This window comes from Leuciscus leuciscus, assembly GCF_965113295.1.
Source record: "Leuciscus leuciscus genome assembly, chromosome: 25".
In the NCBI taxonomy this organism is placed as follows: domain Eukaryota; kingdom Metazoa; phylum Chordata; class Actinopteri; order Cypriniformes; family Leuciscidae; genus Leuciscus; species Leuciscus leuciscus.
Genome location: NC_138724.1, coordinates 14,622,161 through 14,637,929, shown reverse-complemented (window position 1 = coordinate 14,637,929; position 15,769 = coordinate 14,622,161). Strand labels below are relative to the sequence as shown.

At 37.5% G+C, this 15,769-nt stretch overlaps 1 protein-coding gene across 2 annotated transcripts in view; it reads left to right on the top strand.

The window, feature by feature from the left end:
- Positions 1 to 15,769, top strand: part of tln2b (talin 2b) — a 152,956-nt gene that overhangs the window by 81,899 nt on the left and 55,288 nt on the right. For both annotated transcript variants that reach the window (XM_082159833.1, XM_082159834.1), the window contains exons 13-20: positions 1,284 to 1,467; positions 3,652 to 3,765; positions 4,171 to 4,279; positions 6,567 to 6,775; positions 7,066 to 7,164; positions 9,256 to 9,423; positions 11,068 to 11,362; positions 14,561 to 14,727. In XM_082159833.1, coding sequence (XP_082015959.1) covers positions 1,284 to 1,467; positions 3,652 to 3,765; positions 4,171 to 4,279; positions 6,567 to 6,775; positions 7,066 to 7,164; positions 9,256 to 9,423; positions 11,068 to 11,362; positions 14,561 to 14,727 — 1,345 coding nt within the window. The remainder of the gene's footprint in view (positions 1 to 1,283; positions 1,468 to 3,651; positions 3,766 to 4,170; positions 4,280 to 6,566; positions 6,776 to 7,065; positions 7,165 to 9,255; positions 9,424 to 11,067; positions 11,363 to 14,560; positions 14,728 to 15,769) is intronic.

Here is a 15,769-nt window from a genome sequence, read left to right as displayed (position 1 = left end):
TTACAAGCCTTGCACTCAAAGTCATGAATCTACAACACGCTTCTTTAAAGAATAATTGCATTTCAACAGATATTCTCTTATCGAGTTAGTAGATTATTTCTACACGAAATCAGTAAGGTTGATATTTTATGATTGCCCCATACTGACAAATGTAACACAAGAATGAAGGCATATTTTCCTCTGTTTTTCACTAAATGAAGACCAAAAATCAGTTAATCAGTATATTAATACACTATAATCAATAGCAGTAATAGATTTAAGGTAAAAAGTAAACCAAAAAATGCTATGATGACCAATGAGTATGAACTTTTTCTTGGTGATTTGTCAAATGTAATTAAGAAGAAAATTAATTGACATTTACATTTAGTCATTTAGCAGACGCTTTTGTCCAAAGCGACTTACAAATTAGGACAAAATTAAGCGAGTCATCGTGAAGAGGCAAAAAAAAAACAACGCAAGAAGTTTTTTTTAATTTAATTTTTTTATATAAATGTATTGTAATAAGTAAATACATTGTAATTAAATCCATTTAAATGTAAAGGTCCTTGCACACTGAGTCCGAAATTTTCGTATGAGTTTTTTCGTCATTCGGTGGCTGTGTATTGTCGAAACAATATGAAATACGCCGATACGAAACTCGATCCGGATTTTTTTAATGATGGACGAAAGTTTCTGAGGCAGTGTGTAAACATGATTGACACAACATGTCGTGAGGTCGTATTTATTTTTTAACCTGCGAAAATTTGGGACGAGAATTTCGGAATTTTTTTTTTTAAATGAAAGACATCAAAATCTTCTTTCATCAAATCTGAGCTACTGGTTTGACCAGGCTAGCAGAAAAAAATCATATTCAAAGTTACTTTGCCTGGCACTTCTTCCCAGCAGCTCTTTTATCCAGCCTGGGCTCTGGTTCTATCAGAATCGGATATACAGATGGGTCACGTCCTCTCGAGCACTGCCTGGAAAGTGGTTGTTATGGGCGACGGCATCCCACTTCTCTCTGTAGGAGGGGAGACGTCGGGCATCGGTGCCTGCGTCTGTCCTCGTGCCAATTTACTCATGTTACTTTTAGCACTATAATCCAAAAATTGAGGCCTCTCACAATAAGCTCTAATTAAGTAACAGTGCCTGAAGCGTCTGTATTCCTGGTGCGAATAGGGAAGAGCCACTCAGCTGATTTTAAAGGCTGTCAGTAATTACTGTAGCAACAACAACCATCATTCACAGATATGAGTGAATGCAGCCTGACAGCGTCTAATAATGAGCCGTTTCTTGTTTCGTAGGTCCACTATCCTCCAGCAGCAGTTTAATCGGGTCGGTCGAGTCGAGCACGGGTCGGTGGCACTGCCTGGCATCATGCGGTCGGGGTCAATCGGAGGCCCCGACACGTTCAACATGGGCACAATGCCCTCGGCTCAACAGCAGATCACCATGGGACAGATGCACAGAGGACACATGCCCCCTCTGGTGAGAACACGCAACTGCGCTGATGTTTATATCTCGATCGCGTTTGTGAGACCGCTGGACCTGATTTAAACCAGGTTGTGATTTCTATGGTTTTGTCAACTCTAAACCTGCTCTGAAACTCAGAGCTTGTTCAACTAGCTTCATGGAGCAGGCCACAGGGCTCCATCTGTTACTTAAACCTTCATTGTGATTTATTTGTGGGTAATTATACTGTCACATTTGATAACTGGGATAATTGGGAGCTCGAAGATTTATGATGGTTATAGTGACAAGGTGAATTAATCAAAATTGATTGTTAAAAGACATTTATCAAATCTTGTAGTGTATATTGTGATTTTTTTTCATGTTTTAAGTTTTAGTAATTTTAATTTTTGTAAGTTTTTATGTAGCTATATAGTTTTTATTAATTTGTTGTTTTACATGAAGGTAAACTAAATGAAAATGAGAAATTTTGCCCTGGCAACTTTCTAAAATAAAATTTGTAAAGTTTGTATATTTTATATCCGCTAACGTTTATTTTATTTTGAGTAACAAAAATGTTTTTATGGTTTTAGTTTCATTTAACTAGAATAATTCCTCCATGGTGTTTGTTAAACGTATGCAGTGTGATCACACTTTTTGCTCACCAGTTCTCATTTTCACTGGCCACAATTTTGACATTGATACCACGGCAAAAAAACTGCAAATATAGATATTTTTAAAATGATCTCATAATTTGGCAGGAGGTATATTAGGCTCCTGTCACTTTAAGACCTGATGTACGTATCCATTATACTGTTACACATGCGTTTTCTTTCTCAACTGTTTAAGTTACTTTAAAACATAACTGACTGCGTTTATGTGAATACTCGCCGTCATTCTGACATTATTTTGTGCATATTTGACTGTTTAAGCGCAATAAGCAAAGAAAAATAACTCAATTTGGTACTGAGAGGCAGCTTTATGTGCGCGCACTTTGGGTGTAAATACAAAATCTGCACGAATGAGTAAAATGATGCGCAATAAGCGCAATCCCACACCGAAATTCAAACCCTGTAACACCAACAATATTCATCTGAAGCATCTGAAGAGTGAGTGGTGGGAGGCGGGTTTGTGTGTCACACACTGTCGGAGAGATCATGAGAGAGAGAGAAAGCGCAGCTGGTATCGCGCATCTATTCTGCAGAAAATTAGTATTGGAAGCATTTCAGATATTTCAGTATCGATATGTATCGGAACATTACATTGCACTTTGTTTATTATTTCAGATGCCTTTTTTTAGAAGACTACAATTGAAAAATGTATATATTATATACAAAATTGAACGGGTTGGTGGATGTTAATGTCAAGCCCCTGAGTGTGACTTATTGGTTAATGACTGGTAACCGTGAGGTTGTGGGTTCAAATCCCGCCAGGGTTGCTTCTGGGTCACAGAAACATACTCTACACACATACGCAAAGCAGGCACAAATCACTTACCAATACATTGCAATCACAGTCCCTAAGTACATACTGAATGCGCCTTACTTTTGGAAACAACCCTCCAAACCCAAGGAGGCTCGAAATGTATTAATGTTTACTCAAAATGTATGAATGATTATGATATTAAACTGGATGTGTTAAGGTGGCCTCACGTTTACGGTTGTTTGATGAATTTTCACAGACAAAATCTAGTCATTTCAATAGGAATCCATAGGTGAAAGATTTTCCCACGCAGATTTCGCAACAATTTAAAGTTGGTCACACGGATTCGTCACACTGACCAACGGAAAGCTGATTGGTTGGCAAGTGACTTCTGTGTGAGCTGTGCTTCATACATCACTACCGTATTGACAATGGACTTATTTCCCTCCTTGAAATTTCGTTAAGATTTCACTAATGTCACTGCAACTTTATTAAGGTAGCTAGCTGTACAGTTTAGCCAACCTGAACTATCTTGTTCAACAAGACTTTCATTTAGGGTGACCTGGTTATTGCTCTGTTGCAGGACAGTAGATGTGATTTTGCGGGACAAATGCAGTACAGGTGGTCACCCTACTCTCTTTAAACTGTTGCTCATTAGCTTCCCGTGTGGTGATGCCATGCTTTGCATTCTGGCGCACTTCATAACACAACAATGCACTGAAATGATGCATATCTGGTTCTTCTATAGAGTGCATATTTTCTGCATATCGTCTTCTAAATGCCTACTTCCTGTGCCTTCAGAATTTGGCCCAGCAAGCATTGATGGGAACCATTAACACCAGTATGCAAGCTGTCCAGCAGGCGCAAGCTGACCTGGGAGAGGTTGATCATCTTCCACCACTGGGACACGACATGGTGAGAAATTATACAGAGACAAAAAACAAAACTGTTTTTTATGTGGGTAATGGTGTTAGGAGGAAAGATCCTCGTACAGTATGTCCCTGTGTGTGATTTGTTATGCAGTAGAAGGTTGCTAGTTGAAATCCCATGAGGGACATTGAGCCAGAATATGCGCCACAAACTAGAGTAAAAGCTTCATAATGTGTTTTTTTTCATATTAAGGTTTTTGTTATTGTGACATTACAGTGATGTATTGTGGCATTGCCTTACAATTATTGTTCATTTATTGACTATAATTGCAGAGATGGTCATTGATCATTTACCTGTGCTTACATAACCTTGATATTTCGTAGTGGAAAAAATCCCTAAAAAACACATGAATACACTAGTAATACTTTTCCTCTCTTTTCTCCCAAAAAGGCGTCCAGAATGTGGGTTCAGAACAAGGTGGATGAATCCAAACATGAGATTCACTCCCAAGTGGATGCCATCACGGCTGGTACCGCATCAGTGGTCAACCTCACTGCCGGTATGTGACCGAATAAGGAATTACCCATAAACCATCACATCAAAAATGCCTTACTTAGCCTCTTTTCAAATGCTTATATGACCTTAAATTCATTGAAAGTCTTTGGGATGTTCTGAAGTTGACTTTACAAGATCTTAACCAAAAATTGTTGCAACTCTTGATTGAAATAAATGTTGTCATTTTATTTCCATCAAGAGGTGCATACATTTTTTAGTCAAGATCTTGTATTGACAATGCAAGAGTCCAGCACTCTGTAAAGCCTCCTCCAGCACATCCCAAAGACTTTCAATGAATTTAAGGTCTGGACTCAGAGGTGCCAATTCATGTGTGAAAATTATTCTTCATGCTCCCTCCCAACCATTCTTTCACAATTTGAGCCTGATGAATCTTGACATGGTCATCCTGGAATATGACCATGATGTGTCTTCCTACATGGTTGTTTAAGAAATGAAAAGCTACACACTCCATCAATTAGGGTTAGAAGATCTGTTGCCAAACATATAACATGCTAGAAACATAATAATCACTGCAATAATGATCCAATCGTAGACTCTTAAGCATTTGCCTATTTAAATCCAAACAGCGACTTTATTTTTTAGCCAGGCAGTGTAGTTGCAAAGGTACTAGAGTGTCTAAAGTGGACCATCAGAATAATTTAGAGTGTATTTAGAAAGTATAACATGCTATGAAATTAGCCTTAGTAAGACAAACGATGTGGTGAAAATCAAATTTATGTTGGAAATGATCATGACTTTTCCCAAAAATGACTGTAATTGTCCTGTGATGTGTATATGCACCGTTAAACATAATTGAAGACACATCCTTTAGTCCAACACCACAAGTGTATGAAAACGATGATGATTCAGAAGATATTTACACATGCAGTCTTGCAATTGCTAGTTTAATTACTTCATACCAGCGAAAATAAGTTTCATCTCACTGTTAAATAATAAGTCACTCTCCAATTGCACTAATAAATATTTCCATTAATGAATGTGAAGTTTGTTGTCCCGAAGCTGAACTGCTTGGCAGGATTTGTGTATTCCTTCCCGCGTTCTGGAGAGATTCCATGCGGACCAGACCAGGTTTTTGCTGGATTTAATCTCCTCGTGCCATCTGTTTGATAGTGCGGAGATTTGCCTGTTAGCCAGGAACCCAGCTCAAACTTTACTGGTTTTTTTTTTCTTTTCAGCCTGTGCTTTACATCTGTTCTCATGCCCTGAAGAGCTTGTTAGGATATAGTGTGATGTGTGGATGTCCGCACTATAGATGGAATGCATATGGGTAATATGGATCTCATTTTGAATGAGCTCACTAATAATGATTACGTTATTGCACGTGTTGCACATTTGAGTGGAGCGTGTTAAAGACATGAAAGTAAAACTGGCAATGTATGTTCCTGGTTTTATAGTGAACAATTCAGCAGTTTATTTTAGTTTATTTTGCCTACTCTTCAAATTCAGAATTTAAGTATTAAAATCAGTAATAAAAATATAAATTATTACATGCTTAAAACTATAATAGTCTGAACAAAGTTTAATATTTATTATGTAAAAATCGAGTATTATGCAAATTAAGTCATTTCCATCACACCAAACCGTTTTATCATTAATAGTTTATTTTTAATTAATTAGGTTGCCGAAAAATTTGACATGTGTCAGCGAAGAGCTGAAGATGAAATATGAGTCATGTGATGTTTAAAAAACAACAACTGATGTTTAAGAAAAATAAATGTTTACTGTGCATCATTTCCAAGCTGTAATTGTCAAGTTCAGTGTTATTTTAGAATTATTTATATACTATTATAGTTTTATTTAATATTTTTAGCTCAGTTTTCATTTTCATTTTAGTTTGTTTTATTCATTTTTATTAGTTTTTGTTATTTAACTTATATATATAAAAAAATGTATTTCAGTATTAGTTTTAGTCATTTTAGTACGTACTTATTTCAGTTAGTTGGTTAGTTGGCAAGATATTATTTTCTCATTTGTTTGTTTAAATTTTTCGTCTAATATTAATATTCTATTTTAGCTTTATTTTAATCATCGACCCCAGTTTTTAATAGTTTTAGTTAACAATAACAGCTCCTGTCAAATTATGCAGAAAGCGAGAAAATAGGATTTAATTACATATTTAGGATACATAAAAGAGAAAAATTCCACCAAAAAATTTCATTTCCATAATGCATGGATAATAAATGACAGAATTAGCATTTTTAGATGAACTATCCCTTTAAATCGCTCACTCTTTCACACTTTTAATCAGCCATTTTTCCGATTCGCTCCAGGTGACCCTTCGGACACGGATTATACCGCCGTGGGCTGCGCCATCACCACCATCTCCTCAAACCTGACGGAGATGTCCAAGGGAGTGAAGCTCCTGGCGGCTCTGATGGAGGACGAAGTGGGCAGCGGGCAGAATCTAATGGGGGCCGCCCGGACCCTCACAGGGGCCGTGTCTGACCTGCTCAGAGCCGTGGAGCCGGCTTCTGGAGAGGTGACGAATGCAAACACGCAAACCCCTCAGCCCCTTCACATCTAATCCGCCAGTAACGCACTGCTGTTTACAGGCGGATTTGATAATGAACTCGTTAAGCTCTGTTTTTTCCTTCCTGGTTTACAGAGCACAGTCACAATCTGTTTATTTGTTTGGCTTGTGCTAGACAAGGGTAATTGTAGTGGGGTGCAGAGCTGATAGGCAGGATGTGATTAGCCGCGCATTGTGTTCTGAGACGTCGCGGTTGGCCGTACGTGGGTCATTTCTTAAGTGTCGATATCACCCCACAGCCCAGACAGACTGTTCTGACGGCGGCGGGCAGCATCGGACAGGCCAGCGGAGACCTTCTGAAGCAAATGGGAGAAGGAGAAACCGACGAGAGATTCCAGGTGTGTCTTTCTTTCTGGAACAGAGCGTAATAGTGAATACTCACTCCGGTTCTGGTATTTTTTCCCATTCACAGCATTGCAAACTCTGATTCAAAGCAAAATGTATCTAGAAATTAGGAAACAAGTCAATCAAGTGATTTGGAACGACATAAAGGTGAACTATGTCTTCACAAAGGGGGATGTTTTGAGAAATGTTCACACTGCTCCTTTCCATACAGTGAAAGTGGTGGTGAACGGTTGTCAAAATGGCATTATAAAGTTGTTAATATGTCTAATGCACTATATTTCAAGTCTTTTGAAGTCATTCAATATATCTATAGCTTTAACCCTTGGTGGTGTTCATATTTTTGTTATTCAGCCAGTGTTCATGGGTCTGGTGGACCCGCTGCATTTTTGGGTTTTTAATTCAACATAATCAAACAATTTATGTTAAAATACTCAACAGATGTTTACTTCATCCAAATTACAAGCAATATAAACTGCATATATGGTTAATATTTTCCCTTTACCTTTGTTAGATCACATTTAAGAATTGCAACCTTGTGCGGGAACGGCAGGGGTAGAAACAAAACTCACTTTTGCACTCACACTCTCTCACATGCACGCACACACTCACTCTCGCACACATACACACACACAATAACAGCAGGCCCTGACAGGAGGAGGACAGAGTAAAGGTACACAGGACCTAAAATTGCCACACTTTTATTAGCCCCGGGTCCAGTGGACCCGAACATCCTTTGTGTAATATAAATGTGTAGGGGGGGTGTACAGTGTGTGGTCATTGAAAATGTGTTCTGATATATGTTCGTTACAGAAAATGGCAAAGGCCAATGAGTCTGAGGTTGAAAGAATTATTAATCGTATCATTTTTCTTTTGATAAAAAATGAAAACGGGTCTGAACACCATACAAGGGTTAAATGAGGAACAGACTGAAATGTAAGTCATTACTAACTTAAAATCTTGCTTCATAGCTGTGGTCACTTTCAATGTATGGATAATTGTGCTATAAGTTTTTCCTTATATAAATTTTCGTTGCATACTAAGTCAGGGCAACGGTGAGAAAATGATGAGAAAATGTTCATTTTTATGTTCCTCAAAAAAACTACTCGATACTAAATTTCTCCTCCGATACCGGTAACGATACTGATACTAAGGAAAAAAAAATATTAGAGGTTAAAATTAAACACAGAGCCCAATTCTATTCAACTGCTATTTATTTTCATATGTAATAATTTGTATGCAACTCAAATTGTTCATAAACAAATTTATTCAAACATACATAAATAATTCACAGTAAATAAACTCCTCTCTAGTGTTTTATAACGAACTAACAAATTGTGAACATTGGAAAACTTTCCTGAGATAAATGCAACATTAAGCTGTTTTATCGACGTCTTTCTGCGGTTGACATACTGATTATGCGATTACATGAGACATGATTCATTCCGATAAGTTGTACTGTATTTTTCAGCATACCTTTTGATGTTCATGCACGTTTTCTTGTGTGTTATTGTCGCGCTAACTTGCCCTAAATTTAACACGAGAGAGATTTTCTTCACATAGAGTATGAGTTGCAATCTGAACACGTTTTTCCACTCCCTTTTGATTGAATTTATAAAATATACAGGTATATACATATGTATAAGATGTTGACAGGTGTAGGAAAAACAACTTTATCCCTTAATCTCAAAGTTTATGGTAGGTCTGTCTTGAAGGTTTATATGTTATTGTTAAAAAATGTCTTTATGAATGAGATGGGAATGGGATGAACTTGAACTCAACTGTTGCGCTCTGCCTGAATTTACTGATTGGTTAATGCCAAATCCCTCAGCCAATCACATGCTCCATGTCTCATTATTTCTTGGCAAGGCAGTTTTCGCTTGTGGTAAACACTTTAGTGCCCATTTTCAACACGTTAAATTTGATTTAGTGTGGTTTATGTGATGTTGTCACAGTCAGTTAGCCTCAGAGAGCGTTTTATTGCCCTCTATTTTATTCTGTTACACTCTATCCTTGCGTTTATTTCATTCATTAGTCTGGGCCAGGTTGTTTCACAGTGTGTTGCTTGAATGACGAATATGTTTCAGGACATCATGATGAACCTGGCTAAAGCCGTTGCTAATGCCGCCGCCATGCTGGTGCTGAAAGCTAAGAACGTGGCACAGGTGGCGGAGGACACGGTGCTCCAGAACCGAGTCATTACCGCCGCCACGCAGTGCGCGCTCTCCACCTCACAGCTGGTGGCCTGCACTAAGGTATGTTTCATATTCGTTACGCATAATGAAAGTTAACTAGAAGACATCTGTCTAGATGTATAGATACAGAGCAAGGTATATATTTGAACATTTCATTCAAAATTAAATGGTTAACAGAAAGCAGAGTGGCTGATGCATATGTAAGGAAATATAATGTCACATGTTTAATGATTGTAATTATCTCTACTTTGCTTAAAAAATGTCAATTTATTTTAAAGGGTTCATGACTTGGAATTTGATGATCTAATTTTTTTTTTATATGTTTTTTGAGGTTATTTGTCATTTTGACCTTGACCTGAAGATTTTCTTTTCGTTTAAAAAATGTTGTGTTCATCCGATTGGTACAAGACTTTGTGACTTTTGTCACAATTGAACTTGGAGTACACAAAAATATTTAGTGGATTCCACAAGTTTTTTGTGGTTATAATAAAAATAGTACAAATCCTTCCCTCATCTGGCAATTTGACCCCCATAGGAATTAATGAGAAATGGGGAGTAAAAAATTTAACACACACACAAATGAAGGCATTAGACTATAGAACATCCCCAATGCATAAGCATAATTAATTAAAATAAGTATCATACCTTATTGGTTTAATATTCTTTTTCATTCTAAATCAGGAATCATTCAATCTTTATGTTGGGATGCCAGCAGCATAACCTAAAAAAAGCTATAGGTAATTTGCTCCTTTTAAAACTTTGAAAAGAGGCTGAGTGAGTAAAAACACAGCCACATTTGATTTGGACAGGATTTAAAAAGTAAGAAGTACATTTATGAAACATGAATTTCAGTGAGTTTTTTTATTTTTATTTTGATAACCATACTTAAGAAACATAATGTTGTTGGTTGATCATCTTGTGTAACTTTATACCATCAAAAATCTGGCTTGCGACAACAAATATTAAATGATTCATCAGCGATACATAAGTTGACCACTACCATGCCATGATAATAAAGATGTGTATCATTAATTTCACTATTTCAGCTCTAAGAATGTATTTTCATCATTAAAGGGATACTTCACCGATTAGCATTAAGCTTTGTATCAGTAGAAACCCGGTAGTATTTTCGAATGACCGTGCTTCCCTCCCTCATGTCCCCCTGAGACGAGTGATTTCTGTATTGTGTGTCTGGAAAAAAAAAGTCAGATGACGCAAAAATCATAATTCTGCGTCATCGGAGGCTTTTTGGGCCAGAGGCGAGAGACTACAGCCAGTAGTAGGAGCTAGTTCCGCATGTTTTCAACCCAGCCATAGGGGGATCTCACGATAAAACGGCGTCTTTTCAGTTTCGAGACAACTAGTAGCCTAGTTGTATCATTTCTTCTGACACTGCCCTCTGTAACCGGTAGGCGTGGCTTGGGAGTGGCCTCGTAAGGCAGCGAAGCAAGTGCATTCTGGGAGTTGTTGTCTTTCATCCACATGAGCCAAAAATACATTTTCTGGCTTTTCTCAGTCTAGAAGGCACCAACTTCTAAAATAATTTCACATTTCTACTACATAAATGACCCAATTTAAATACACATTCATCTTTCCAGCGGTGAGATATCCCTTTAAGAAACGCACACATTCCCTTACACTTTCTGTATGGTATTCTGAATCTGAACGCAGTCTCTATTTTGGGTGCACGTGTGATTGTTGTAGGTGGTGAGCCCCACCATCTCCTCGCCGGTGTGTCAGGAGCAGCTGGTGGAGGCGGGACGTCTGGTGGAGCGGTCCGTGGAGGGGTGTGTGAAGGCGTGCCACGGCGCCTCAGAGGAGGGCGAGCTGCTCCGACAGGTGAACATGGCGGCCGGGGCGGTCAGCCAGGCCCTCAGTGATCTGCTGCAGCACGTGCGCCACTACGCCAGCTGCGGAGAGCCAATCGGACGCTACGACCAGGCCACTGACACCATCATGACTGTAACGGAGAGTATTTTCACCTCAATGGGGGACGCAGGTGAGACAGTCCTATATAATTATAACATTATGTATATAAATAAATGACATTATGTATATAATTAAAAACAAGTCTAAGATATGACCTTAAATGTATTAATAGGCATAATATGTAAGTGATAATCCACGGTTAGCTGTGCATTAAACGATTTTAATGCATGAAGTGGTGGTAAAGAACCGGGTAAAATCATTTAATGCACAGCTAGCCGTGGATTATACCACTTATACCATGGTCATTTGCCAGCATTGACAACTTAAAGCTGTTATTGATGTTTCCAGCACAATATTTTGACGGTTATTTTCATCAGTTAGATCTAGCATTCTGCCTGCTTTTAATCAGACAAAGAGATAAAGTAGTGCGTGAGATTCAAATAAGACATTTATTTGATTGAATGAATTATAGCATTTATTTGAATTAATTATCGAGAGAGAGAGAGAGAGATTCGTACCTGTGTCTGTTCAGCGTCTCTCTCTATAAGCTATGAGTTTAATTACTTAAAAATTGCGATGTAACTCCATCCTTGCTAAAAAATATAATGTGTGTGTGTGTACGGGTGTGCGCGTGAGTGCTCTTCAATGCAAACAGCACGTTAAAATAGAGCGGTGATTAAACTGACTTGGAACTAACTGTGCATTAAATGGTTTTACTGTCCACCTTCCAGCCAATCAGAATCGAGCATTCAGACAGACCATGGTATAATGTCATTTAATAGTGTCTTTGCCCTCTTTCTCCACCAAAAAACATAAGGATGAACTCTTATATATAAGTAATAGCACACTTCTCCTCAACAAGCTGCACAATTTAAGTTATCATGCACGATGCAGAATTTTTTTGTGCCCGTGTGTTTATTACTTGCGGTTAAAGGATTGTTTGAATTCCCTAACCACAAATATGAGCTTTAGAAATGCTGATTTTTGCCTTAGAAAGTACCTCTAAATGCGATAGATGGGCCTGTGCCACAGGATGTAGAACAGTTCCAGGATACAGAGAATTTATTTAATAAATGGAAATCAAAGTCGAATAAGCATACAGTAATACACAAGAGAGCTTTAATATCTTTTAGGCTCGTCGTCCAAACAAAGCATATCTGTGCTGTGACACAATAGGATTAGCTTTCCCATATTCAGAATTGCACAGTTTTGATGGTGTTCCTGGCCTCATTTTGGAGCTGTCTTTGTGCGCTAACCGGCTGGCAGCCCTACTTCTAGTGACCCACAAGCAACTTTAATTCTCTGTTATAATGCACTGACAAATATTTAGCTTGCTAGCTTTGCTCAGCTTTTGCATCTTGTCTCCAGTGCTGTTGTTTTTCTGGAAAAATGTGACCCCCAGTTTATTTTGTCTCAGTGAGGTCCCTAAAAGTTGTTTTGTCTGCGGTCTGTGTTGTGTTTTTAAGCCGTTTTCAAAACCGAAGATGTTTGTTATGCTATGGCCGTAAGTCTAAAGAATCCTCAAAAGATTCTAGGCCCGCGAGGTTGTTGAAAACATGTCATATAAAACCGCTACAGAGCATCAAATCTGGTCTCAATCACACACACACACACACACTGTCTTTGAACTTTTTAAAGAAAAACACATGCCGAAAGGTGCCAGTGGGGTTGTCTGCAAATGTTCAAGTAAAACATGGAACGTGACAAACGACCTGGACCCACAAATCATCGTCATCATCATCAAAGATTTCTCTTGCTTTAAAGTCAACAGGAACCCAAAATTGAATTTCTTAATACAGGTTACGGTTCGTACAGTGCATGATTCATCAGTGCATGTTATTCAAAAGAAAAGAAACGTTACTTTTTGCATTCTTTCATGTAATAATTTGCTCAACGTCTGTAACAACTTTACTTTTTCGCTGACATCACTCAAGCCACACAACCTTAACATTAGTTAATACTTAATACTAGTGAATATTACTTTATGATGGATTTTTTTGTTTTGTTTAACTGATATGCAGAACCAAATTAAATTGTTTTATGTTTTTTGAAACAGTAACTAAATGACCAGTAGACTACAATAAAAACAAAATATGATTTTAATAATTAATTATTACTGATGTTGTTTGTGTCATTTTATGTAAGAAAAGTTGTTTTGCAATTAAAATGGTCACAAATTCATTTTCATCCTTTAGAATTTTTTTTTGTAAATATTTCAAATATTCTCAAATAAGAAAGGTTTAGCTTAACCATATAAAATAAAATAAAATAGTAATTATCAAAACATAAATACGTTGCTTTTCCTGTGAATACCGTTTGTTGGGTGCTTTTTTTGAGGCCAACCAAATTGTGCCAATTATCATTAGACGCAATATTAAAGAACTAATAACCGTTTAAGATCAAATGTGTAAATATCAGCAGACAACGGCCAAACAGTTATTTAAGTATTGTTTTAGGCTAGTGTTGTTGATGCACCAATTTAATGCAAATAACTGCAATAACGATGTTTATAAAAGATACGTTACCATTTAAATACATCAAGATATTCTCAAAAGAGAACTTGACCTCCAGTCTGCACATCCAAGTCTACAAACATCCTTAAGCATGGCGGTACTTCAAAAGTCGCCCACATTCAGCTGCAAACTTACATTCAGGTCTGTTATGAAAAGCCCACTTTTCATTTCCTGGTGAATCGAATCCAATCCTACATTTTCGTTTTTTTTTTTTTTTTTCATTTAACTAAAGTAAAAGGGGTGAATTCTGTTGATTTAACAAGCTTACTATTTTCACTCTGAATCCATCCTACGTTTGGAGAGGTGAAACACCCCTTGCGCACACCTCTCTCCCTTGATAATCTTGTCAACGCTTGTATTTCTGGATCTGTGTAGGTGTTCGGGAAATACAGAGTCCATTTATGGAAAACGAGTAGGCACACTTTTTGAAAGGGCCCTTGATCAATGATGTACTTGGGGTCACGCGGGTGCACAACCATTTGAGCGCTTCAGTTCCTGAAGTGATATGCAGAGAGAATGCAGAAAGATTGATTTTCAAAGAGAACAGCTTCAGCTGTGCCAGATTCACACACATCAAAGAAACGTGGAATGGCTGTCAGGGTTTTTTTTTTTCCAGAGTGAAGTCAAGGACGGTGAACATACTATAGAAGGAGCCAAGAATATGCCGGTAGATTTTTCTGAAGAAATATAAGAATCTGCCCACACAACATGCTTATATTGTGGTGTTTAAATAACACTTATTTTCACATTTACAGGTGAAATGGTACGACAGGCGCGGGTTTTGGCCCAGGCCACCTCAGACTTGGTGAATGCTATGCGTTCTGACGCTGAGGCTGAAATCGATGTGGATAATTCCAAGAAACTTCTCGCGGCTGCCAAGCTGTTGGCCGATGCCACTGCCAGAATGGTGGAAGCTGCGAAGGTATGAAAACTATAGCAAGATACACCCTCGACATTTACAGTATAAAAAATACAATGATGTTTAGACATGTACCATGGTTTGTTACCGTAAAAAAAAAAAAAAGTATAGGTAAAATGAAATTTCCACCAAATGTGTGTTGGATTTGTTTTTTTGTTGTTGTTGTTGTTGTTTTGTTTGTTTGTTTTTTTGGGGGGGGGTTGTTTGTTTTGTGTTGTGATTTTCGGTTTGGTTTGGTTTTGGGGTTTTGTTTGGTTTGGTTTTACAGTTGGTTTGGCTTGGCTTGGTTTGGGTTGTTGTTGTTGTTGTTGTTTTTTGGGGGGGGGGGGTTGTTTTGTTTGTGTTGCATTTGTTTTGTTTTCTTTTTTTGGTTAGATTTGATCCAGTAATACTAACATTTTCTCTTCTATTCCATTTTATTATTAAAAAAATTAAGTAGCTTAAATTCACATGTAATGCGTTGGATTAAACTGAGAAGGGTCACTACCTATAGTTTAACTGTTTCTATTGTTCTCATTTGTAAGTCGCTTTGGATAAAAGTGTCTGCTAAATGAATTAATGTAATGTAATGTAAATGTAGATTTGGTTTTGTTTTTTGTTTTGTTTGTTTTGAGCCATATAACCTGTTTTTTTAACATGTGTTGTGCAAAAGCGTGTTGTTTCAGCCATGGTTTTGTATGTGTGGCGTACTAAGAACATGGGGATTTTTTTTGAACATCTATCATGGCTACATTATGCTTATACCTATACCATGACAATACCATGTTATTTTTACCATGTTATTTTTTGGACTACCTTGGCATATCACAGTAATACCATGATACATTCATTAATTCAGTACTATATCAAATTTTAACCTGATCTTTAAGGAAGAAAAAGAACGCTCTGGCTAGATTTAGGTAGTTTTATCCCCATTTACATTTTTTTTTTTTTATCCAGGACCCAGAATCAGCAGCCACACTGTAAAATGTGCTTCCTCTCCTCATCAGTGTTTCATCTCTGATACCTGAAAGAGCCCTGAGCCATGATTTAGATTTGACTAATG